Source organism: Aythya ferina (assembly GCF_964211825.1).
Source record: "Aythya ferina genome assembly, chromosome: 5".
NCBI classification, from domain to species: Eukaryota; Metazoa; Chordata; class Aves; order Anseriformes; family Anatidae; genus Aythya; species Aythya ferina.
The window spans coordinates 38,370,515-38,396,500 of record NC_140301.1 but is presented as its reverse complement, the minus strand read 5'-3'; the positions used below and the strand labels follow the sequence as shown (position 1 = coordinate 38,396,500).

General features: G+C 46.2%; 1 protein-coding gene across 7 annotated transcripts in view; it reads left to right on the top strand.

The window, feature by feature from the left end:
* The window catches only part of ADCK1 (aarF domain containing kinase 1), an 85,599-nt gene that overhangs the window by 21,923 nt on the left and 37,690 nt on the right, over nt 1-25,986 (top strand). For all 7 annotated transcript variants that reach the window (XM_084520832.1, XM_084520829.1, XM_084520835.1 and 4 more), the window contains exon 4: nt 15,130-15,333. In XM_084520832.1, the coding sequence (XP_084376958.1) occupies nt 15,130-15,333 (204 nt within the window). The remainder of the gene's footprint in view (nt 1-15,129; nt 15,334-25,986) is intronic.

Below are 25,986 nucleotides of genomic sequence, written 5' to 3'. Positions count from 1 at the left end.
CTCTCGTGGTGTATTCCCATCTGAACACAGGCAGCTTCCCATGCTGTCTCTGTACAGACTTACTCCACCCTTCCGCATGGCTCTTTCCAGATAGGGCACAGACTTTCTCCACCCAGCACTGCACTTACTGGTGCCTCACGTGGCAAAGGTTTGCCACAAGATTGATTTTTTTCAGAGAAAATCAAGACCCAGGTCCTGTGTGGATTCATTGTCAACCCCAGGCAGGTCTTCCACGCTGCAGCTTTGCACGCTTGTGTCAACAGCAGCTGAGCCAGGAGAATTTCCCTTCCCAGTCCTTCTCTAGAGTAAGGTTCCCTGCAATGGCTGAGCTTGATCTTCACCTGGAGAGATGAGCACCTACGCATGCTTTAACTTCTTTCCTAGAAATCTCACTCCCAAAATAGTCAGACATCAGGTTCCATAACGTGCTCAAATTTAATGAGCTTCCAGTTCAAGAAACTCTTTCATTTACGAGCAGCCTACAGAGGCTGTTACATTTCATATTAGTATTGAAAGACTAATGCAGGTTTGTGGCTTTTGTTTGAAGGATACTAAATTTAAATAAAGCAACAACAAAAAAAGACATTCTGTCCTTTTGCAAAATCTTTGAAATGGTCGGGCATATATGCAGCTAATGAAGGAAGGTTGCTTAAAATATCTCCAAAAACATTTACTGCTTATAATTACTGGACATATGTGTAGTTAATTAAAGAAATAATGTACAGATAAGACACAACCACCATCCCAGTAGCAGATGCCCCTCCTTCCACCTGCATTGCTCAACAGATTTCATCTCAAGAAGGGAAATGAATTCTCAATTGCAACATGCCTAGTAATTAACCGCACTGTAATTCCGATGTGCAGTGCTGTCACCCACCATCGGGTGGGAGTGGAAAAGGCACTGCATTTTGTTGATGGTTGAACATTTGTTTTCCTCATCATTTTGACACCAGAGGTAATTGCCATTCCTGAAATATTCTCTCGCTATCATTACAAAGCAACTGTTAGGGACAAATTAATTATGAAGAGTCTCGTTATGACAGATTAATAGGCCAACAGAGGAGATTTCTTTTCCTCCTTTCAGGCAATTGAATAGTAAAATCTAACAGCTCCCATATAACTGTTAGGAACATGTGCTTTACTGTAAACCAACACTTATTTTGCTGCAGATGAGGGATTTGCAAGCCTAGGAATAGTGTGTAGAATGTGTTTCCAAACTTGCTTTTATTGAGCTTTTGGCTTCCCGGTATCGCATGCCAAAATCAGCATGAGACAGGGTATTGCCATATGGAGGGCAAGTCTTCGTGGTTGGGATTGGACTGATGGGGTCATGGGTGAGCAGTGTTGTGAAGGCTTGGAAGTGAGGAATGCTGGATGTGTGGGTTCGATGGATTTTAGAACAAGACAAAGTCATTACTTAGGCTGTTTTATGGCCACTGAGGGTTCCTGGTGTGAGGAATGTCAGATCCGATGTGCTGGTTGAGTTCCAGATAGCCAATGATGTTCTGCCTGCCCGTGTCCCTCTGGAAGTTGCAGACTACCTGTCCTAAATTATGCTGAGGACTGGTGTGGGGTGGCCCTAAGACAGCTGCAAGCCTGTGGTGGGAGTGACTGAGGCACTCTGCCTCCCTGTGACTGAAGCGTTGTCCAAGCCCAAGAGCACAGGAGTTAGAAATACCCAAATTGCTCATGGCTGCGTTTAGGAGTTCACCCAACTATGTGTAGTCAGGACAACAATTTATATAGACTTGCTTACAGGGCATTCAAAGAGGCAGTGAGATGTGCATCTCATCACTGACTGCCTACTGTGGGATGCCAGTGAATCCGAGGTGCTGATGAGCACACGATTAAGAAGGAGCTTATTTTAGGATCTAGAACAGACTTAACATAGACTTAAAGCTGCCTCCTGGAGGAGGCCTGTTAATGTTTCACTGTGACTTCGGCCTCCTTCATAGGATCTCTGCGTCTCTGTCAAGTATGTAAATATTTTAATCTTAAATATACTGGAAGTCACAGACAGCATTGCTTCTGGATTACTAGCATTTGATTTCTTCTCATTGCTTTGCTTCATGTCAATCTTGCATGATGGCAATTCTCTGTGGTCTTTTTTGGCATGCAAGTTTTGTTAGAAACTGCCTATTTTTGACTTGTTTGTTGATGAAGATTCTCTTGCCTATTGTCTCCACTGCAGTGTCACCTTTGTATGTTTTTTTTTTTTTGTCTGGTTTTAGTCTCTTATATCAGGTCCTTGTCCTGTTCTCAAAGGAACCTCAACATTTGCCACATGAGATTCAGACTGAAACCTCCTAGATGATGTTTTGTATCTCAAATTGTGGCAGGCGCTGCCAGATTTGTAGTTTTGTCCACAGAAGAGTTGTAATTGAGTGATGATGGAATAGGCTTCTCTTACCCTGCTCCTTGGGGTACTTGCAGAGGTGATCTGTAGTAATCAGCATCTCATATTAAGAAAAAAACTATCCTAGATTTCCACTGGATAAAGCCCATTTCTTGCTGTTTGTAGCTGCTTCTCTGGGAGGGTGGGGGATAAAGTTAGAGAGATTCTTTCGCAGGCAATTGGGCAGAGATCATCTCAGAATGCCCTAGGCTGAACCACTTGTCCAGACTATGGACCAGTCACTGTGGTCTTGGATGGGTTAGGTAACCTGAAGGTGGAGGCTTTCTGCTCTTTTTCTTGTTGGCTTTGTGCCCAGCTCCCCATGCACTGACAATATTTCTTGTTGTACCCAGTTTCTCAGAAGTAAAATAGTGGCTTACAGTGAGTCTGCAGGTGGAGGGATGCTCTGTTTTCTTAAATTTAGAATGAGAGAAGACATTCAACAGCTTTACTGACTCTTTTCCTCTTGTTTCTTATAATATATTTGACATTTACAAATGCAGCATCCCTACCTTGTGGATGCTCATTCATCTCTTAGATGAGAGAGAGAACTCAACACCTGGCAATGGAAAGGGCAAAATGTTGAATATGTAAGCGTATATAAAGATGATCTCAATTTTATTCCCTTCACATCCTCAGTGAGCCCCAGCCAAGTGATGTTCGTTGTGATACCAACTGCAATAAAGGCAATTGTCTCTGGTACTGCTGGGGGTAATTCCTTCTGCCTACGGTGGGAGCAAAAGTAATCTGCTCTGGATAATGACTTACCAACATACAGGTTCACCTGGGCTGTTGGTTTGTTTATCTCAACGTGATGCCATGTCAAATATTTTTACTTTTTTGAACTGCTATCTCATGCCTTTTTTTTTTTTTTTTTTTTTTTTTTAAAGTGGCACCCTCAAAGCCAATATAGGTTCTCTCTTGCTTGTGCAGCCAGGAAGATTCAGTAGACCAAGTGCTATCTCCAGTAGGACCCACATAAGTCCATTTTTTCCCAATCCTGCTCCCATTGGCACCTATACAAACCTAATGTTTCCAGTATGAAAGCAGAGGAGTGGCTGTGAGGAAGGATCTGACCTTCTAATTGCAGTTTAGCAAGTCTATTGATTGTACGTGGATCAGGAGAGACTTCAGCTCAGTCTCCCATGGTGGGATCATTGCTGGGGTGCCAATAGACACCAGCAGCCTTTCTGGGTGTGTAGCTCTGTGCTCTTTGCTGGAGGAAAAAGCTGGAGTAATTTATGTGTTTTTCACTGAAGTCAGCAACTCTGGCTGATACCCAGAGGGGAACAGATCTGCTGAGTAACAAAGGGACATTTTTTCTTTTTTTTTTTTTCTCCCCTCTTCATCATAGGCCTTTTTAAATTAGGCCTGTGCTATACCACTGATGATGACTTAGTGCCGCCACAGCCACTCTCCTTCTGTTGGACGTAGTGCTATGACAGTCACTGCAGTTTTTTGGAATTGACAGCATAATCCCATGGTTGTTATCTTTCCTGACTTCCTAGTCAATCTAATTTAATCACTTCTAGGTATTTCATGTGTTGCTGTCTCTCTCCTCTTCAGGCACCCTGTTCCTCTGGGAAGAGGGCTGTACTTTAAAGGTCAGAGCTTCTCAGACTAAAGAAGGGGAAAAGAATCTGCCTCTGTCAATTTGGTAAGGCAATGTCTTACTGAGGTCTCTAGAGAGGCTGTGATGGAATTTCTTCTTTCTGTGCTCTGTGACCAAACTGTGAGTGCTGGTGCTCATCTGTGTGGCCGTGACTGAGGGAGCCTGGTTGCTGTGCTGTCCCGGCCGTTGGAGTGACCTGCCAGGAGAGAAGCTGCATATGCACAAGGGGGAGAAGCTGCTGTCGCAGGGCTTCATCGCCTGACGTTGACTGAGATAGGTCCTGACTGGAGGTCAGCTGTGACGTGCAGCTGGTAGGGTGGGATTCGACTGCTGGGAAGAGAAAAATGTCAGCCCGGATTCTGTGGTGCTGACAAAGTGGATGTGACGATTTCTCCCCTCCAGCTGCAACGGCTGCCTCTGTGCTTCCTTCTTCCCCGCACCCCCACACTGGGGAGAGCAGACTCTGTGTTGCTACCCCGTCTTGGCCCACTGCTGCTGAGCTCGGTGAGACTTTGCTGAGCTTTCTCCATCTTTCCTTCTGTTTGGAACATCCATCCTGATGTACCTTGCCAGTCAATGTGGTTCATCCAGACTCCATGGCTTTTCCAGTGCCATTTTATTGCAGGATGGAGTATGGGTACTAAGGGAAGAAGCTGTCAGGTGTTCATCTTCATCTCTGCTGCTAGGCTCCTTCACTTTCCTTTGGAGGCCAGGAATATTCAGCATTGAACAGATGGCCTTGATACTGATTTTATCACATCTTCCACCTCTTTGCTATACCTGGTAACACTCTGTGTGCTTCCTTTCCCATTTACAGTGTCTGACCTCTTGAGCAGTTGGAAAATGTTACCAAGTTAATCTGCCTGGTATCACCTAGTTCTATTATTAAAGCAAATCATGAAACTCCTGATGCCATTCTGGTTCAGCTGTCTTGTAGGGGCTCCTGACATACTCCACCTTGTTTGTTTTGCTCGCTCTACTTTATCTGGGACTTTGGACTTTTTTTTTTTTTTTTTTTTTTTAAGTGAAGAGACCATCTCCATACCCTTCTCCCCAGTGTGCAGCTTCCCTGTGCATAGCCAAAACTGATTCAGTGGCAGCTAATCCCTACTGTGGCCTCGATTGAGCTCATTTCCCCACCCTCCCCATGGCCCAGGACCAGCACTCTCATCCCATGCTACTGCCTACCCAGTGTTTCCTTGCATGCCTATGGCTGTCTGGGGAGCGTTCTCCCTTTAGGTAATTTTTGCTGCTCGAAATTATTTCTTGCTGTTAGGTTATTAGTCTCCAGAATCTGTAGGGTGTGTTGTCAGCAGTTTCTGTTTAGGGAACACTTGTGAATATAACATATCTCAGTTGATCTTGCTCCTTACAGCAACTGAAAATAGCAAAAACAAACAACAAAAAAAAAAGCAGGGTTTAATAGGACTGATGGCTGGGTGCCCCCCCCATAGCTAAACACACAGACGTTTAAGATGGTGTCTTTACAACCCTCAGCTTGTTTCTACTGCCAGCCCACATGATTTGATCCAAGCTGAGCTGAATTAATTTTGTTAGCAAGGTTCTGAAAGATGCTGTGTCACATTTATTATCGTTTCACCTGCCTCTGTACCAGGAGCTGCAGGCACTGTGATCAATGGATTAAGACACGTGCAGCTTCTGCATATGTCTCTGTGCAGCCGCGGTGCTGAGTGAGTTCCTCTCCTCCATGGGTGCTCTGATCTTAAGACCTGATCTTAACTTATCTTGATGAGTAGGTGCCATTCATGCAAGTGTACCTACCCCAAAAGAGAGGCTGTGTGAAGGGTCTGTTGTGTCATGGGTTGTTTTTGGAGTATTGTTTTCTGGAGAGCACTTCTCTCAGGGTTGAAAACAGCTTCAAGAGAGAATGGACTTCATGCCGTGTGTTGGACACAGCTCAGCACTTTTCCTTCCCAATAGGAAAGGTGGATACAACAAGGCATTTCCATACCTGTGTGAGATCATCTGGGGGATGGATGTAGGGGTAAGCCTGCAGACGGCCTGCCAGCAGAGTCCTGGCGTGTGGCACAGTGCCTGCACTGCCCCGTGAGTCCTCTGCCAGTCCAGCAGCCCAGCCGTGTGCCAGACATCCTTGGTGGGTGCATTGCAGATCTGTCAGAACCCAAAAAGGGTTCAGCAAAAAGGGTCTGAAAACAGCATTGGGGTTGTTTTAGCATTGTAAGTAAAAGATAAAGGCATGACAGTGATAGGAGGGAGCTATGTGAGATACAAAATGTCTGATTTAACATATGGAATGGAAATGAGCCTTCCTTTTGCATTGGTGCCCTCCAAGTTTCCTCAGAACTAGATCAGGCTTTGGCATGTAAGTTTCCCATACTGCCCAGAGGCTTCAGAACATCTTATCGTTGTAAATTTCTCTTCCCTTTTTACCTTCCAAAGTTTAACTTTCATATCTGTAGTGAGGTGATACCTGCCCTGGTGTTACTTTGGTGTGTATTTACAGTAAATCATCAGCTTCTCTAACTGTGAAGGAGAGACCATCTTAAACAGACAGGCATAGATGCTAGAAGCAAAAAATGTCTCTGAGATAAACCTGACTGGTAAGAGATGGTCTTTTTGCAAAGTTCTGCCTGTCCTTTTGTGTCGGGTGTGTCATGTAGGTAATATAGCACAAAGTACAGATTTGGGAGCTTTGATTTTTATTCCCAGTCCTGCCAGTGGTGTTCCTTGTGGGACCCAGTTGAATTGTTTCATTCGTATGAGTTCATTTTCTTGGATCAAAGGAGAAGAAAGAGGGTTTGCCTTCGTGAAATGCTTTCAGAGGTGTATGTGAAACTGGCAGTAAGAGTGTTAAATAGTCTTATGGTTAAGGCTCCTAGACTATGAGCCTGTGATGTCTGGAGGCAGAAAGGGGTCAACTTGACTCTCAGATTGCAGTGTTCAGCAGTTTGATCTGGAACCATTAGTTGGTGAGCTTGGGCAGGTAATGCCATAGCTGTAGAAGTGCAACATCCCAGTTATTTCAGCTGTTATTTTTCCCTTGTATCTGTCCATCCCTTCTGTGCACTCCTTGTTGTCCCTGCTAAGGAGACTTAGAATAGTTGCATTATATCACAGAGGTGTTTAGATGGGAACAGCTGCTCCCTTCTGATTTTTTTCCTGAACTGCCCCACAGATAACTAATTGCAGCTCAGTTGCTTCTATTAGCTATTTACCTAAAATTGAGCTGGCTAATGAAAATGTTTCTAATTAATACGAGGCAGATTAAAACTCATTACAGCAAGGTCGTCAGTAATGAGAGATAATCAGAGCACAAATGACCGAGCTTGGAGCAAAATGAAGATGGAACTCAAGCAGCCGAGCGGCGCTGGCTGTGCATGCACCAGCCGGCAGAGATCAGCAAGGTGGCTGCTGGTGCTCGGCGCTGGGGTCGAGCAGTGCTGCTTCCTCCTCCCAGTGCAGCCTGCATGAGACTGGTCAAAAAGATGGACCTCAGCCGAGTGTAAATGAGTCCCTAATCACGGGGTGTCTCTGACTAGGGCTTTGTTGCTAGGCCTGTTAGACACCAGTCCTCCAAATGGTTGAGAATCACCTTGTGGTATTAGTGCACTGTAGGTGGGAGGTCAGTGCCTGTGGGTGCTTCTACATGGAAATTTGCAGTTTTGATGGTTCAAAGGGTGAGAGGTTGCATATCTGTTTAGTGGGGAGTGGGCTGGCTTGGAAAAGGCTTTTCCAAACTTTCTGATTTCCAGAGAGGATTTCATTTAATGGTGAAATGTGTTCGTTTGCTTTAATTTCAGTTGCTTTAGCACTGGTGATGCAAGGCCAACACCAGATTTCAGCTGACACAGGTTCACTGTGTATATCCTTCTCTTTGTGCAGTTCAGTGGCCATCCTGCTGGTTGCGTGACACTGGGTTCATGGAACTGAGGGGCTATGACCTTGTCACTTCAGGACAGAGATGATCCCTTGAGACTGTATCCTTTGCAAGCTATAACTCTTTCCTACTTCCTGGCTGTCCCACTGGCTACCTGCTGTTGTGCTACAACTTCTGAAGGATTTTGATCTCTGCTAGGACTCTTTCGAGCTCTGGCAGTCAAAACTGAGAATTGGTGGATGCCTTTTTACCCAGGGTTTGCCCTAAGTGGAACTAACCAAAAAGTACAGGACTAAAAGGGTGACAACACACCTGCTGAAGTGAGGATTCCTGAAATGCCCTGGTCTCCTATGGTTAGACATCCACAGACAAACCCATATGAATGTTACACGTACCTTACACAAATAATGAAGTATTTGATTGTGGGGTACGCTGCACCAGGAGTTATTCCAATTCCAAAGATGTGTGCTCAGCCTGCCATCAGCAGTGTGATCAGTAAGTCGTACTGTAAGGAAGCATTTGAATGGGAAATATCTGGTGTGCAGAAGATCAAGCTTCTGTAAAAAGCAGGCAGAAAAGATAGTATATAAAAGAGGTAATAAGAATTCCATTTAGAGTTGTGTCTCAGTGCAGCATCCCTGCTGTCAGTCAGTTTGATTACCAGGCTGATAGTGTTAGTGCAGGCTATAGCAGTTTATATGAACTGTGTGCTCACAGTGGTTGGAAGAGGGGATAAGAGCCCCTTGGACCCAACCACGCTGTTGCTGCAATGGGTTCTAGGTTTTCTGTTGTGGTTTTTAAAGGACCCAAGTACCCTGTTCACCTCACCAACAGCTGCATGCTCCCTAAACATCTTCACAGATCCACAGATACTTGGCGTGGCACTTGCTTGAAGTCCCTATCTGTGTGAAGTGGGAGTGGACTTTTTTGTTCTTCTCCAGTTTGTGCTGCCCTGGGTCATTTAAAGCCGTTCTGTAGTTCTACCAGTCACGTGCACGTGGCCCTGTCATCAGGTGTGGAAGAGAAAGGGATGTGTCTAGATTGCTTTCCTGTCTCCTGTGACATGTGTTGTCTCCACCCATCGCTGAAGGCGTTCGAGGGATCCTCACTGCAGGAGGGTGATGCTGTCTTCCCTTCCACTGTATGGGACAGCGGAGTCCAAGGGGCAGCCTGGCTTTTCCAGTGCAGTGTCCTGCTGCTGCAGACATCCCTGGGAGAGCCCACAGGATACGTACCTGGGATGTTTCCACACACCCTGCACCACGAGATACCTCCCAGCATCCCAAAGGCTTAATATAAATGACCCTAAATGGTACTTCTGCTGTGCCATGGGAAGAAAGCAAGGAGTCACAGACATCACCAGCGTCCAAAGTCCTTGCAGTGATAGAGAATTTAGCTGATACAGAAGATTTTTGGAAACCAGTTGAACCCCCAGCAGAAGAGGTGACTGATATAATTGGAGTGTGGGAGATGAATCCACCAAATAGGTTCTTAAGAGATTTTAATGATGCTAGGAGCATCAGTGCACCCTGTTTGCATTCTGTCTCTCACTGTGGCCGATCAATAGGGTAATTTTTGTCTTGATGCCTTGAGCAAGAGTGTTTAAAGCCCTTTAGACATTTTATTACACGTAATGTTCTTATGAGTCTGTAAAATGGGGGATAGCGATCCTGAGTTTTGTAAAGAGCTTTGTAAAAGCACTTTTAGAGATGAAAAGCTCCATATTAAATCAGGTATGGTTGTTTTATCACAAATGTCTAAAGCCTTTCTGAATTCCATTAAGCTCTTGGCTTCTCTATCCTCTGACAGTGAGTGCCATTGGTTAATGCTGTACTGTGCAAAATGGGATGTAAAAAAATAACTAAAAGGGTTGTTGCTTTGTGGAATGCCCTATTATTTGCTGTTTTGTGAGAGCTGGAAATAGGAATGGGAGATTTGATTTTTATTTTTTCATGTAACTCTTTTCTTTCTTATGCATCAACTCTCTAATCAAAACTGCCCCCTAACATTTTAAATCTCTTTTTATGGGCTCTTTTCAGGACCATGATAATTTTTTTCTCTCCTTCTCTATCCTCTTGTTTTTTTCTTCCATACCTCTTTCTGCGATGGTATGTCCAGCATCCAAGGTGAGGTTTGCGCTTTCAATTTATACAATGGCATTTTGATATTTTTAACATTTTTTTCTTTCCCTTTCCAAACACAGTTAAGCAGCTTGTTTGTTTTTTCCTGACCCCCACTGTGCATTGAGCAGGTGCCTCCACTGAGCCGTCCACAGCAACATGATGCAAGTGTTCAGTGGTTACAGTTAATTTAGAGCCCATCAGTGTGTGCAGGCAGGATAAATTGCTCTTTCCAATATGTGTAACCTTGCAGCCATCCATGCTGGGGGTGATCTGCCCGTCTGTTGATTGCTCGCCTATCTTTGGTAGGGATGTAGCAGGGTTTATGTTCCCATAGTGGAGAATAATTTCTGTTGCTTCTCCTGGAAGTTTTGTCACTGCACTGTTCTCTCCTTCCTACCGCTAGCAGGGAAATTAAACTTTGGTGCAGGAGGGGGTGGAACAGGATGCTCTGATGTTAGCTGTTGACAGCGATGCAGGCAACTCATTTGTAGTAGAGAGCCCCTTCTGCCTTGTGGGTACTATCTCTACCTGCTTTTTCATCACATTTCTTGGTGTTTCTCCTGCTAGTTCAGCCTCCCTGGAAGTAACAACATTGCAGGTGCTAATGTGGACAGGGCTTCTGCAATATCACCTTGTCTAAAACTGCTCAGCTCAGGCTGGAATGGAGCTGTGGTAAAAACACCACTAAATGTGGCACTTTTGTCCTAACCACTAAGTCCCCCACTGCTGCTTTCTGTAGTGCTGGGCTTGGTGTGCCAAGGAGGGAATTCTGAGCAGGGAATGGGATGAAATGAACAAGTAAAAGAGTGTTCTTGCATCTTGTCTAATAATTACTTGATTTTTTTTTTTTTTTGTGTGTGTGGAGGAATTTATTGAAAGCCACTTGAAAGTCCTGATAAATATCTTCCCTTTTACTTTCATTGACTGTTGCATTAACATGCTCCGAGTATTTTAGTGGACTGGTGAAGAATGATTTTTTTTTCCTCCTAACCTCCCTGTTTTCCTTTTGCTTTTTCTGTTCATATCACATTTAGCTAGATTATTTTTGGTACTCTTCGTAATTATTGTCTCAACTAATTTAGTTCAGACAGAATAAAAGCTAATGGGGCTATAATTTCCCAGATTACTCTGGACTTTTCTTAAAAACAGGGCAACATTTGTTCTCCTTCCTAACACTTTTAATGTGTGATCCCCTTTTTGTTATGATTATTAATGTTTCAGCTACCTTTTAAAATCATTTGTAATTTTTATGTGATTGAGGTGTTCAAGGTGTTTTCTGGAGATGTATTGTTGAAATACTGTCTTGGAATGGTCGGTGGCATGAGAGGGCATCTCCTCCCCTCCCTTGTTCAGGTAGGGAGCAGGTGGGATGTGAGTGGGCAGCCAGGTGGTGTGGAGCTGGTCCTGCTCACCTGTCCCAGGATGCTGTCCGGTGTGGAGGTAGGTGAGTGGAAGGAGCAGCTTTTCCAGACCTGTCTTCCACAAAATCCAGCCTGATGTCCTTTGTGAGGCATCTGTGTTTGTAGGGTTCCTGGAGGCAACAGTCATCATCGGGAATTTCTGGTGACTTGTTTGTTATGTCTTTGACTAATTGCATTTCAAATTTTCTCTCTGCATTCCTAATCCTCATTTCACGTTTTGCCAGCTGTGAGGATGCCCCTCAGGGTTGGAATGACTTTTCTGAAGGATTTTTCATGCAGAGAACGGCTTTCGCCACTTACCTTACTGTCCTCAATGGCCTTTCTGAGCCCTTTTAACACCAGATCTGTCAACAAATCCGATACTCAGGTTTGCACCAGTGTGTTTTAACTTTGGTATTTATTTTTTTCTAAATTAGTTCCTTTATTTTTAAGGCTGGGTTAGTGCCTGCCTGTTTGTGACACCTGTGCATCTGGTGCTCTGAAGAACAGCTCTTGGTCCAGGTAGAAACTTCTTCAAAAGCATCAAAATGACTTGCACAGAACAGATCTGCTTGTACATCAAGGGTAAGCTTAAAAAAAATAAATAAAAAAAATTGTCCCTTTGCACCTCTGCTTGCAGAGTGTGTGCTTCATCCCAGAGGTGTGTTCTCTCCACACCTGAGACTTACTGCCTTCACTATGGCCCACATGGAACCACTTTAATCATCAGTGTTAATCCCACTCTACCCAGGATTTAGGCAAACCACATAGGTCTGATAGTCATGCGGTGGGCCAGTGGATAATTGGTAATCCTCCGTATGTGCAATGCTTCCTTTCTCTACAGGGTGCTCCTAGGCATGATGCGTAGAAGCAGGTCCATGTCTAACTAGCTGTTATTCCTAGCTCTTTTCCCTGATAAGAAGAATCTTCAAAGCATTGCATGTGTAACAAAGAGCAATATCTTGTGAGATTTCTTGGAGAAAAGCACTGAGCCATTCTGGGGGATTTCCGTTTACCCAGTTTCTTAAAGGTAGGACAGTAATGTGAGTCAAGAGCATCAGACACTGTGGAAGGAATGTGACACTTCACTTATGATTAAGAAAAGGTCATATATCAGAGAAACAAATGCTATGTCTGGACCATGACCTGCCTTGCAGAGATCCAGGCAATTAATAGATAACATTAGGAACATTTTTCTGCTAAACATCCTGACCTGGTTGGTAAGAAAAGACTTTGGAAGCTGGAATCACAGCCCCACTTCATTCTCAATTCTGCCTTCAATGCAGACTGGAGTTCTGTTAAATTCAGGGCTACAGGTAGATTTCCTTCTTCCCAAACATGCTGTCTGGCCATCTCTTTATCTAAGAGAGGCATGAGCTGGCATTCCCTGGTCCTGACCACCATCCAGGGTGGCTCTCTCTCAGGAGTGTTAACCAGACCAATCATGAAAGCACTGTGGAGGATGCTGTGCATAGAGTTTTTGAGCTGTTTTGTTCCTAGAGCCCTCTGTAAGGATGCCCTCATCTCTGTTGTTGAGGACTGCTGAGTTCATGAGGCAAAACAAGTTCTCTGTAAGATGGATAAGTCTGGGAGGGCTGAAATTTCCTCTTCCACTGCAGGCGTAAAGTGACAGGCATGACCTTGCATCCATGTGTATGTTCAGTTGTACATTCAGCTATGTGACTTCTCCATCCTTTTGGCTGCTTTTGGTCATTTGCCAGCCCTTGGCGATCCGGATGGGGCAGGTGGGCACACTGGAGCCGGTGCCTCTAGCCCGAGCTGGCTGCCCTGGGGTTGCTGCTGCTCTGCCCTGAGCCACACAGCACTGTGGGGTCTCTCGATGAGCTCCTGATGCATCTGGGGGGATCACAAGCCCTGGCTGGCCCTCGCTCAGTGCTGGAGATTTTGGAGTGTATCTGCGAGGAGCTGGGCCTGGCTCCTGCCTGTGCCCTGGGCTGCAGCTGGCCCCACACCCTGGGGGGAGCCAGGCACGGCTCTGCTGTCGGCAGGGGGGTTTCTCCCCTGCTGGAGGCAGCGTGCAGAGGGCAATTATTGGAGCTGCATTAAAGCTGTTTCCCTGTAATGGGCTGAACTCCCTGTGCTGTGACAAACTACCCAGCTGCTCTGGCTCCCTCCCTCCCACTGCCTTTCTCTTTCATCCCATTACTCCCTCCCTGCTCTTCTTGCTTTCTCGGCCGCTTTCACAGCTCCTTTTCCCTATTCCCTTTTGGCCTGCTTTTGCCTCTTGGCACACAGAGGAGAGCAGAAAAACAGCCAGGGCAGAGCCCTGCTTGTTACAGCAGGAGGTTTAAAGCAGGTACATAAAATGCAGCACAATAATATGGGAGGCTTCAGGGATGCCTGCGGATGTTGTTTTCTACCTGTGCATCTGTGAGTATTTTGGGCAGGCAATGTGCTGGGACAAGCATGCTCCGAGTGCCAGTTCTGCTTGCCTGTGCGTGCCCACCTAGGAAAGTGTGGGGGGGTGTGCGTGCGTGCAGCAAGCTGTCAAGTCTCCCAAACAGAGTGTGAGACTCTCACATCAGGCTTTCTCCTCACACTCCCTCAGGCCTGTATTTTATGTGCTTGCAGCTCAGCACCCAGCCTGTCCCCTGACACGTTCCCACAAGCGAGACATTTACCCTGTCCCGTGATGTGACACCGTGCTGCTTGGTGTGGAGGGCAGATGGGGAATAGGGGTGTGTGTGTGTGTGTGTCTGTGTGTGTAAGGTTTTCATTGGAGTTCTTCACAGGATCTTGGTGTCTCCTGGGCGGATGGGGTCTACAGACACAGGATTTGACCTTCAATGACATACGACATGGAAGCCAGAGGAATGAGGAGCTTCCATTCAGATAGGTGCCAGGCATTGCCAGGAGATGGGTGCAGAACATTTTTTTTTTTTTTTGTCATTGATTTGCTTAGATTTTATTAATGTATCAGGGTAAGCTTATCTGAAATTTATTAAAGAATATTGAGTGTAGCTGTGTCCTTGGTAGGAGGCATTCCTAGTGAGAGCAATAAAGGCAGAATAAATCAATGTCACTAGAAGATGTGGTGGCTGGTCTGGTTTTGAGCGGCAGAATGAGCTTCAGGAGCTGAAATCCAGACTGGGCAAGTGGTGGGCGATAAGTTTTGTCATTTGGGTGCTTCTTGGCCAATGTGAGCAAAGCTGGCAAGTCTCCTAATCCCAAGTTTCTAAAACTACTGTGTCAGTGGACTTCGGCGATGTGAGCAGTAAGTCTAAGACGTGGCTTGACTGGAGAGATGCAATGTCCCCTTGTGGTGTTTTGAAGCGAGCAGAGGAGGATGAAGGACGGCCCACATAGTGCCCTTCCTCACTGCCAAAGAGACATTTGTAGTACTGGTGATTTTAATGATGTTTTTAACTTTTCTTCCAATTTTCTGGAAGTTCTTGGGATGGTATCCATGGTTTTCTCCTCACTTGATTTCACTGTGCTCTCCTTGAGTCTCCTAACCATGGTTGTGGTCCTGACAATTGCCTTTTGACAGGGGCTCATAGCAGTGGATCACAGTGATGGATCACAGTGATGAACCAATGCTGCCTGTGGGTGGACATCGTGTGCTCAAGGATGTAGCCCAAGGCAGAGCCAAAAACTAATTTTCTGTCACTGATCATGATGCCTATGCACCATCTGCACGGTGCAGATACACATGGAAGTCCCTTTTGCTGTGTAACAGGCAGCAAAGTGGCCTGGCTGATGTTCTGTTCTCTCTGCAGGTGCACCTGCGTTCTGCTGAGCGCCTCCGGGAGCTGTGCTGCGCCAACCGAGGCACCTTCATCAAGGTGGGACAGCACCTGGGAGCGCTGGACTACCTGCTGCCCGAGGAGTACACCCGCACCCTCAAGGTGCTGCACAGCCAGGCCCCGCAGAGCACCAGGCAGGAGGTTGAGCAAGTCATCCGTGAGGATCTGGGCAAAGAGGTAGGGGCTGTTCGGGACAAAGATGCATTAGCAGGGCTCTGGGAGGAAAGACTGCTTTCCCCTGGTTGCAATAGACCAATTCCAGCTGGCACTGACAGCCCTTTACTTTCTCGAGCCCCTAATTAACCCCCAAAGAAAATAATAACATAAATCACTTCTGGTGCTTGCAGTCAGGTAGTGCAGTATCCAAGGAGTCTGTGTCACCGTTAACCCTCAGCAGGCTACAGCACCGAGATCAGAGGTGGGTGCCTGCGTTTGCTAGCTATAAAAAAAGTACCCATGACATTTGGAGAGGGCACTCTGATGCCTGGAGTCTTGCTCCATAGGAAAGGAGGTCTCCTCACAACTCCCAGGTGGAGGGGTGGAATTTCAAGGAGCACAACTGCCATGGTGAGAGGGAGGGAGGAGGCAACAGTGTGCAAAGGCAATAGTAGAGAAGATGGGAGCGTGGTGGGGGGAGAGAGATGGCTGAAGAATGGAAGCAGCACGTACATGTGTATCTGCTTATATAGAGAGGTTTATGGGGCTGTTTTGGGGTGTTGTGGGCAGTCTGTGTGTTGAGGAAGTATGGGGAGAACACGAAGGGGTAAGTGCAGTATTTGCACCTAGCGGGTATGTTGTGGGTGGGTTTGGGTGGGGTGTGTCTGCCTAGGTGTAGTTTTAAGGCCTAGGTATTGTGTACAGTTCATATGTCCCTGCAGTTTAATGGCAGGGTTAATGTGTGTCCCTGACCTGCCTTCCCTTTGCCTGCATGTGAGCCAGCTCCTTCCTCTCTCAGCACTGCATCCTTGTAGCATGGCCGGTACCAGCTGTGTTTCATAGCTCACTGGGTAGATGGAGCAGGGCAGGCTGTCTGCTCCCTGCAAACCCCTGCTGCTCCGTGGGGCTCCACCCAGCAATCTCACTTCTGCAGGAGATGTGGAAAGCCACCCTGAGGTTAGCCCCTGTTCAATTACCAAAGCAGCCACCTCTGCCTGTCTGCGTGGTGCATCTCAGAGGCTGAGCCAGGCGCTCAGAGGTGGGCCCCCTTCTTTCCTCTCAAGTGCATATTCAGCTGCCACTGATACGCCCTGGTTTCTTTCAGCATTTCGGGAGCTAGACGAGCCCTCCATGCCTCATTGATTCCCAGCGAGGCAGCTCGAATCCAGTCTCCACAGCAGCCTTCCCTCTTAGCATTCACATCACCCACATGGGCAGTGCTGGGCAATATTTAATTTTAAAGAGACAGAGGAAAAAAAAGATAGAAATGGGAAGAAGGAAAGAGGAAATGCTAATGAGGATGAGAGCAATGATTACATAAAGACAGAAATTAAGAGAATGAAATGTATAAAAGTGAAGTAGCAGGTGAAACTGGGCAGTGCTAAAATCACAGGTAAATGCCCATGCCTATTAGTTTCCAGGTAACAAATCCAAATATTTAAAAACAGAAATGATGTCAGGAACCTAACGCACCACAGTTTTCTTTGCTGAAGCTCAGAGGATTAATAGGGTTATGTCAGGCACAAATTTAACTCCAGTGTAGCTACATCCTCAGTACGTGTTAAATACAATATCCTTAGCTGAAATATAGATGGCAGAAGGGCAAGGTGGAGTGTCAGAGCAGTGGAGAGTGCAAGGAGGGATACTGAAACCTTCCCCCTTGGGGCCAACGTCAAACCTAGGAACTTGCAGATGAATCCAAGAAGAAGAGAAAATAACAATGAAGGAATCTTCCCATGGGGCCTAGGCCTAACTAACCCTGCTGCTCTCAAATTCAGTGGTAAGACTTGCAGTCCTCCCTAACAAGTACAAGAGTAGGTTCCTCAGATAAATCTCGTGTATGCAAGAAGTAATCACATACAGTTGGGATCAGTGCAGAATAAATGGGGGGAATAACAATTGGAAATGCAGATACACCTAGGGAGGAACGTGACAAGCTGACAAATCAGGCCAGAGCTTGGAAAAGGACATGAAAAAATCAAGAAAAGGCAACAGACCAAACATTATCATGTATAGAAGCATTGTATCTCCAGTCAATTAGAAGCAGCCTGTCTTCTGTTGTGACCTACTCCTGAGAATCTTATCAGGGGCTTGGATGATTGTAAAAAATGGAGTGGCTTTGTGGGAAAATTGGTCTAAATGGAGAGCATGGTGATGAGACTGATCTTTGAGCAAAGGCAGAGGGCTTGTGAGGTAGGCTGCAGCCATTCCACACGCATTGTCACCGTGCAGACTTGCACAGCACCTGCCGGTAGCAGAGCTCCCTCCGTGGGCCCAGCAGCATGGCTGGAGACTGGGAGCTGCAGCTTGTAGCTCCAGGTGAGCTAATGGACTGATTAAAGCTGCGTGGCACGTGTGCAGGTAGGAAACGGAAGGGAGAACATAATACATGATGGTTTGTGTATTGCCCGGTCAATCCCCATTTTAAGTCTAGGGGGGTTATGTGCACCTATCAGGGATTATAGGGATAAAAATAATTAGTAGAGAGCAGATGCTGTCTCTCTCATCTCAGCCACAGTGGTTTGGCTAAGTGATGGTGCAAGGTGATCATTCTCTAGAGTATTACTTAAAAAAAAAGTGTCAGTGAGAGAGCAGGCTGCTCAGGACAACACAAGGAGTAACAACAGAAGAAACTGCACAAGTAAATCTTTACCATGACTTGTGGAAATGCTCACTGGAAAGATCACAGAGTAAGTCTTTTGGGGAGACAGTGGCCATACCACAGGTTGGGCTTGCTCTGGATGGATTTCCTGGATGAGTTGGGAAAAGCTGTGTGCATAAAAATAGGTGATAGGATGTGAATGAAAGAATCTCTTCTACCTCTGCTTTTATCTTCCCTGTTTGAGCAGGATCCTGAAAGTAAATCATGTCATGTGTTGAAAATGAGTGAGAAATGAGTATGTTCCCTGCCCCACAATTATAATTTTCTCTGCAGGGCTACTGATGACACATAGGAAGATAGCTGGTTCAGCTAAATTCTGATTCAACAAGGTGCATGCAAGAGCAGAGCTAGGCAACTTCTGGTGAAATGTGGACACCAGACATATCAGGAGAAAGTGATAAGGGACTCTGGAAGGTGCATCTTTCAGAGTGGAAACACCTAAAAAGTGCAAAACCCTTGAGCTTAGGAACTAAGAAATGATGGAAGAACTGTTTGGCCAACACTGGGATTAGGAGCACTTCCTCCCTCTGGCAGGTGTGTTGGGAGAGATGGACTTGTGGCTGTGGGATACAGGGGTACTGGGGAGGTGATGACAGTTTGGTCCTAGAGCAAAAGCAGAGGACCCAGGGCATCCCTGAGTTTGGCTAAGCCAGACAGGATAAAATTAGCACCCCCATGAGGCTAGTGTAATGTCAGGCAGGGGCTTTCCCATGCTGGCAGGGTGCTGGTGCTGTGTGGCTGCCCGGGTGCTTTGTCCCAGGCTGTGTCCTGGCCTGTGGGGTAAGGGTCTGGCTGTGGGAATGAGGGTCACTCCTTCCTCCTCTCACCTTGACTTACCCTCACATCCTTGGCCCCTCACTAACAGCTGCTGAAGCTTTTTCAGAGCTGAGTGGAAACTGCTGAAGCTGGAGCAGTCTCATCCCCTATTAAGTAAGGGGTCTTGAGAAATTTTGACCAGCTTTTTTTTTTTTTTTTTTTTTTTTTTGTGACCCCAGGTATCCACACACATGCTTACACAACTTCTGGAGGTTTTGCTGTGCACCGGGAAGACCAAGAGGCAAAACAGGCTCCCTGCAGGGAACATGCCAGTGATTGAATTCATTGCTTCCAGTGCTCACTTAGTTCAAAGCTGGGAGAAAGCACTGGGGAGAGCCCAGGGGTCAAGGCTTCACTGTGATGAAGCCAAATCATATAAAGGGTTTGAATAGATGGAAAGCCAGACATTTAGATAGAAGGATGTCAGTCCAGCCCTGCTTTGTGGGAGCACAGGTAATGGGAAGTAGTTTCTAATTGCTTGATTAGCTGGCACCTCCAAGGACACCATCCTTTTCATCCACAGTTAGTTAATTGTGGCTTTTACCTGTTCAAGGACTATTTTGCCATTTGTAAGAAGCCTCCTGCAGCTGTGCAGTAATGGAGCTTGCTGGCCAAGTAGGGCAGGGTACACCAATGTTTGGACTGTGATTTGTAACCAAAGCACGTGCGGTAGAGAAGCCTCCTGTGCTGTAGTTTGTGAATCAGAATGTATTTTTACAGACAGTGGTGTATGGGGGACCCAGCCTTCAGTTAAAAGGCTTTGCTCTCCTTGAATTCCTACCTGGCAAGGCACCGCTGCTGTGCATTAAGAAACAGATATATGCTCCTTGTCTGCGAAGTCATCATACCTGCAGCAAAACCATGGCTGAGAGGGAGGCTAGCCTTTGTTCCTCTACCTTAAATTGCTCACCAGGTTCCCAAAGTGTTTTGTAGGTTGGGTACAGGGAGGTTGTGGAGTCTCCTTCTCTGGAGATATTTAATGCCAGTCTGGACGTCTACCTGGGCAGCTTGCTCTGAGGAACCTGCTTTGGCAGGGGGGTTGGACCCAATGATCTTTTGAGGTCACTTCCAACCCCTTCAATTCTGTTATTTTCAATCAGATTACATGAGGTTTATTCATCCCCTGTTGAAATATACCCATATACACCTGGGAGCATGGTCACTGCAATGATGCCCAGCAATGCTACACAGCCATTTGGCAAGGAGAGGCAAAATCCTACGCCCATGTGAACCTACCAGGGAAAGGAGCTGGAATAAGACTGTAGCAAGGTACCAATGTCCTGGCTTTTGCCATGCAGCCTTAACCATAGCAAGAAACTTCCCTGCACTTGAGCTGTTGCAGTCTGAGAAAGGACAGAGGGAATAAGAGAGACTTCTTTTTTCACTCCTGTTTCTGTAGGCACTCTTGGTACAGCATGGCAGCCTTTGCTGTGCCAGCAGTGGGAGGAGGACAGTGATTCCTTTCTTTCTGGAACTGTTTCTCAGCACTTTAAGCTCTGGCAAGACATACGCTTACTTCTGATTTGCAGAACTGTTGAAGCAGTGTGCAGCCCTGTGGAAGAGTAGCTCAGGCTTCAGTAGGCTGTTGGGTATTACACTGCATGTCCTACAGCATCCAAGTTGTTCCCAGGGGAATGTGAAACACTTTCTGTAGCCAGCTCCATATGCTGTCCTAGGGAAGATTTGCTTATCCTTCTAGTTCACAAGGTCTTCAGGTCGTGATGCTGCAGATCCTATTGTGACCCCAGGAAGCCTCGTCCCAGATGGGCAGTGCTGTTGAACTGATCTTGGATGCCAGGAGACATGCCCACTTCCTCCAGGTTCTGCAACCTTCTGAGTTGCTTCTTCAACCTTCTGTGTTGCAGAACTGGGGTGTTCTGCCTGAAAGCACTGCTGTGTGGCCCGGTCAGTGCACACACAGTCGCTCATGGTCTCTCAGAGCTGAGGGTCTGATGCCAAATGGCTCCATTCAACCGGCTGCGTGTCCTGTGGCAAAACCTCCAAGTCTGGGCCTCCTGTAGCTTGTGACCATGGTTCTGTCCTCATGTACCCCACCCACTCCAGCAACGCTGTGCTTTGAAGTTGGGCCTCCTGTACATCACCAAGAGGCACAGGGAAACTAGAACTAGCTCAGCAAGAGCCTGCTGTGGGCTCTATGTCCATCACAGGAAATCTCCTTTTCTGTGCTGTTACCACCCTCATTGTCCACCAGAGTGGTGGCCTGGCTGTGATGGCCATGACTGATGGTGCAAGCTGCTGTTGTAAGCACGGGGCTGGGGATTTGGCCCTTCTCTCGCTCCTCTGCTGCTCTCTCTCGGTAGGCCCATCAGGGCTTCCAAGCAGCTGTCAATAAAAAATACATTTGTATTAAAATTATAATGAGGAATAAAAAACTTTACTTTTTTTTCAATAACTCAAGATATAAAAAAGATTTTTATCAATTATGAAAAGGATTTTGGCCATAAAAAGGTAATTTAAAGAGTCTGAGATGGATGGCGAATAGCATTAATGTCATCCAGAACAAATGGGCCCACATTACTCAACTGGAAGGCAGGAGCAGCTGCTGCACCGGTCCTGCTGCTGCCACTGCCTCCACCGGGGCCCATCTCTGGGTAAGGGGAGCCCCTTGTTCCTGGTGGGGCTTGGTGCAGCTGCCCCCACACCGGGCCTGTGCAGGCAGTAGCTGCCCAGAAGCAGTGCTCCAGTGCTACGAGTGGGCAGGGAAAGCAAACAAGGGACTTTGTGTGGCTCAGGTGGTCCACCTTGCTTTGTCCCTCGTGCTTCTGCTTGCTCTGTTTGCAGGCTCCAGAGTACTTGATCCTTATTGTCACTCCAAGGGCAAGCTGGTGTCCTTATTCCCAGGGGAGCTTCGGGACAGAGTACTCCCTCCTACAATGCGTGAGAAGGCAGTTTTCTCCTTCCAGGTGCTCTAAGCCCCATTGCCCATGAGAAGGAAAGTTGTGGTGGATACGTTAGAAGATAATCTTCTTTTCCTTCCTTTAAGTTCATGGTTTACAATACGAGAGGTTGGACAGTGGATTTTCTGAAGGATTTTTTTTTTTAGTCTTCTGTGAGAAGGTGAAACATCTGAGATAAGAAGATGGAGTGGGGAATGGCCTGGTAAGGAGTAATTCTGATCGGCACGCTTAGTGACTTTTTTCTTCAATTCACAGATTTAGGTGCATGGGGATTGGTATATGATATACCTGCATGGAATTTGTTGGCTCACAGTGTCTTGTGTGCAGATGGTAGGATCCCTTCAGTATAGTTTTCTGAGAGATTTGATGGCACCTGAAGTGTTTCTCTGATACAAGTCTTGGCTGCCAGCATGCAGCACAGCTGTGTCGGGCTGTGTTCAGTGTCCATGCCTGTGGAGGTGGTGGATATGGTGCTCAGCAGTGCTCTGTCCATAGGCACAAACCACATCTCAACACATGGGTCACCCTTCCAGTAACAGTCACTGGAAACCTGTATCTCTAACTGGGATTAGTAGTCCTTGGGTGGCCTTCTTGCATGTGGAGACTGCTTTTTGACCTCAGAGTGTATCTCACTTGCTCAATAATGTTGGTGTGCTTTTAAGACCCAGCAAGATCTGAGCAGGGGCAGTAACCCTGAGCTGCCATGTGGGGGGACTGGCTTCTGTTTCAAAACCTGCGGCTGGTACACTCAAAAATATTCCTACTTGGTGCTCAGATCTAGGCAGAGGCTGGGTTTAGCTCTTAGAGAGCAGGGAATCTTGTTATCTGCCCGCCCACTGATTTTCTCATTTCCTACTTGATTCTGCCTCATTTGCATCTCCTGTTTTCTCTGAGTTTTATGTCTGCACAGTTATTTGTCTCTTGACCTATCAGGAACATGAAAACCTGGCACAGTGAGTGGTGTCTTTTGGCAAAAGTTCATTTGAGGATGAAACAAAAGTGATTAGATAAATTAAGGAGTTATGGGGCCTCAACTTGGCATATCTGCATTTTCCATTTATTCATTCACATACATCACATTTATTCAACACACAAAACAGACATAGCATTTTTACAATTTTTTGAGGTGTACAGGCAATCTAATAAGTTCTGTTTTCTGGTACTTCTGGGATCAGTCTGAGTTCCTTATTTTTGGAAGGACACTGAGTTACAGAAAGGACTTCAAGCCTGTCTGCAGGTTTTCCTCCTTCTGAAAAAGCTGCTGTGAGTGAGAACGTGGGAAATCCTCTTCATAGGAAGCCTCACACTCAACATGCTTTTGATCTCAGGGGTCTCAAGGGCCTTTCCACCATTAGCGAGCTAAGTGTTTCAGTTCCTAGTAAGCAGGCCAGCCTGAGGGTGAGGAAGTTTTCGAATGTTCTCTGTGGAAATCAAGTTATGTTTGTGACCATTATGCACATTTTTGCACTTATTTTCTCTAAGCTTTAGTTTTGCAGGCCGCATGGTTCAGAGCCAAACCTACGAAGCTGTCTGTGACAACTGAAGCAATAATCTCATGTGACCTACTGCTGGTGCCAAGAGAGCTCAGCTGAAGCAAACCGATGAGTTTTTCCCTTACAAAGCTCACATAACCAATCCGTTTCAAATAGGCAAATTCTTGGAAGAGGCTTTTCAGCACCAACCCTTCCAAATTTCAAATGATTAGTAGAAAATATACATTAGCTGGCTCATTTCAGAAAATGGATGAAACTGAGGTAGCATCGGTTGTGAATGGAGAACAAAGCTAAATTTTGCCAAACATCTTATTGGATGTAACTGATTGGTTCAGGTCTATTAAGCATTATTCCCATTTATCAAGAAAGGGTAGAAGGTGACTAGAGCAATTAAAATCACCAGGGCTTGTTAGAGGGATTATACTAAAGAAGTCACTCCACATAATTTATACTGCCCCATCTTTTGTGAACTGCTAGTGTCTTTGTTCCTGATGGCAAGGAAACATCTAGGCCCCTGAGGGGTTCCTGTGTACCATGCCACTTATCCCAGGCTGTGTTTTGTACTTTGGACCATAGCCTAACCTTTCTCTTCTTTATTTTTCTTATTTTTTTCTATTTTTTTTGTTTGTTTGAAAGAGTGATGAGTGGTTCTTAGTAGCTTATCCTGTCAGTTATGCCCTTGCAGTCATCAGGACCAGCTGAGGAATTACAGGTTGGCAGCTCCAAGCTAACCATTTGAGATACGGGGCAGTTCTCAGTGGGTGAGCAGGGCAGAAGGAAAGGGTTGTGACTGTAGTGGCTCTGTGATTCTCCTCTCTTTGTTCGCTACACAGCCATAGCACACTGCTGGGCTCAGCATCTCAAGTGACTCAGTGTCCTTTACCTGATGAAGAAAGAGGTGCAGCCTGCTCAGTGGCTGGTTCTGGGCTGCTCTCACCTGGCACTGCTGACAGGGGGTACATCTGGAGTGGATCTCAGTCCTCAGCCCTTCTCTGGTGAGGTGCATCCTCGGCTTATGATGAGGATTTTTTTGAGATGGGTAATATAATTAGACAATCCACCAAACTGCTTCACTTCAGCCACTGGAGCCCAATGATTTTGAGCTAGAAAACAGAGGTAGATACCAGGAAGTGTTTAGAGGCTCCCTGTCCTGTTCCTGTTTCAGGCGCTGACTCTTGCTCCATCTGTTTTTGAGCTGCAGCAGCTCTAGGGATGAAGGGCAATTGGATTCCGGCCTTAGAATAGTGGGTTGCTGAATTTCTCGGAAATGTGTGTGAATTAATCAAAATTAACCCCCTACCTTTGTTTTCTTAGCCTACTTTTATCCTTGTAACAACCTCTAGCAGTACACCCTGGGGGTGCCAGGCAAGAACTTACTTTCAAGGTGGAAGACAAATGAGCTGTTTACCACTGCACCCCGGACTGGCAGCCTTTCCCTTTGCAACGCCTGTCACCCTGCAGTGGCAGCAGCAATGCTGGGCCTGTAAGTGCAGTTGATTTATGTTAACTGTTGAAACGATAATGTTTAATCTGTAAAGTGCTAATCTATTTTTTATGTTGATTATGAATAGGCCAGCTGTGCCTACTTTCCTATTCATAGAGTTTAGCGAACAAGCCCATTTCACAGGCTGGGTTTGGAGGGTGATTTACGTGAGAGCAGACACTGCTTTAAGAAGGGTAAATCAGCTGAGTTATGTCGCTGAACCAGAGACCTGGCAGCCCAACAGGAAGATTCGGAGGCAAGGGAAGAAGCATGGAGGGAAGAAAAGGAAGGCACAGAGAATAAACAGTCTGTAGAAGGAGCAGGTAGATCAGAGTAGAGGCACAAGAAGTAGAAATATAGGCAGGAGAGAAAAGTAGAGGTTAATACTCAGAAGGAAGTTTGTCAAGGAGGGAGCAGGAAATGGCTAGCTTAGCATAGGACTTTCCTCTCTTGATAAGTGCAGAGAGCTCTGGGCTGCTGGGTTCATATGACTGGTCATTAGGGGACATATGGATGCCTTTCCCCAGCACAGTGCTGGTGATGCTGTTGGCAGAGAGTCTGTTGCTGTGCAGTTGTTTCTCTTGATTGACTTTTCTGTGTCTCCATACATTTCTTCTGAGGGAAGCAAAAAATACAAACTCCAGGGTACCATCCAGATCTCCTTGTAAGTTATTCTACCTCTACTTCTTTTCAGTCCTGGCACCCTGTTCTCTGTGGGGCGGACTATACACATGTGCCTCTTTTTTCTGTTGAGTGGTCTGCTGGGTGTGCAGATGTTTCAGTACCCCATCAAGGCACAGTCAGTATCAGTAACTAGCTCACTAAAAGAGGGGAGATTTAGATTAGGCGTTAGGAAGAAATTCTTCGCTATGAGGATGGTGAAGACCCTGAAACAGACTGCCCAGAGAAGCTGTGGATGCCCCATCCCTGGAGGCATTCAAGGCCAAGATGGATGGGGCTTTGGGCAGCCTGGTCTGGTGGGAGATGTCCCTGCCCATGGCAGAGGATTGGAACTAGATGGCCTTCAAGGTCCCTCCCAACCCAAACCATTCCGTGCTTCTATGATTCTGTGATTCATGAGTTTTACATCTTCAGCAGGGATTTACTACCTTTTTAGCATCTTCCTTGTAATGTAGTGACCTCATTATATCCACTTCTTCATATACGTTCCATTCAGGCAGAGATAACCCATATCTGCTAGGCTATGTGTACTTCCATATCTACCTGAAATCTGCACTCCTGCATCTCTGTTACCTGTATTACTTTGGGGTAATGCTGTGCCCAATAAAACTATATCACACT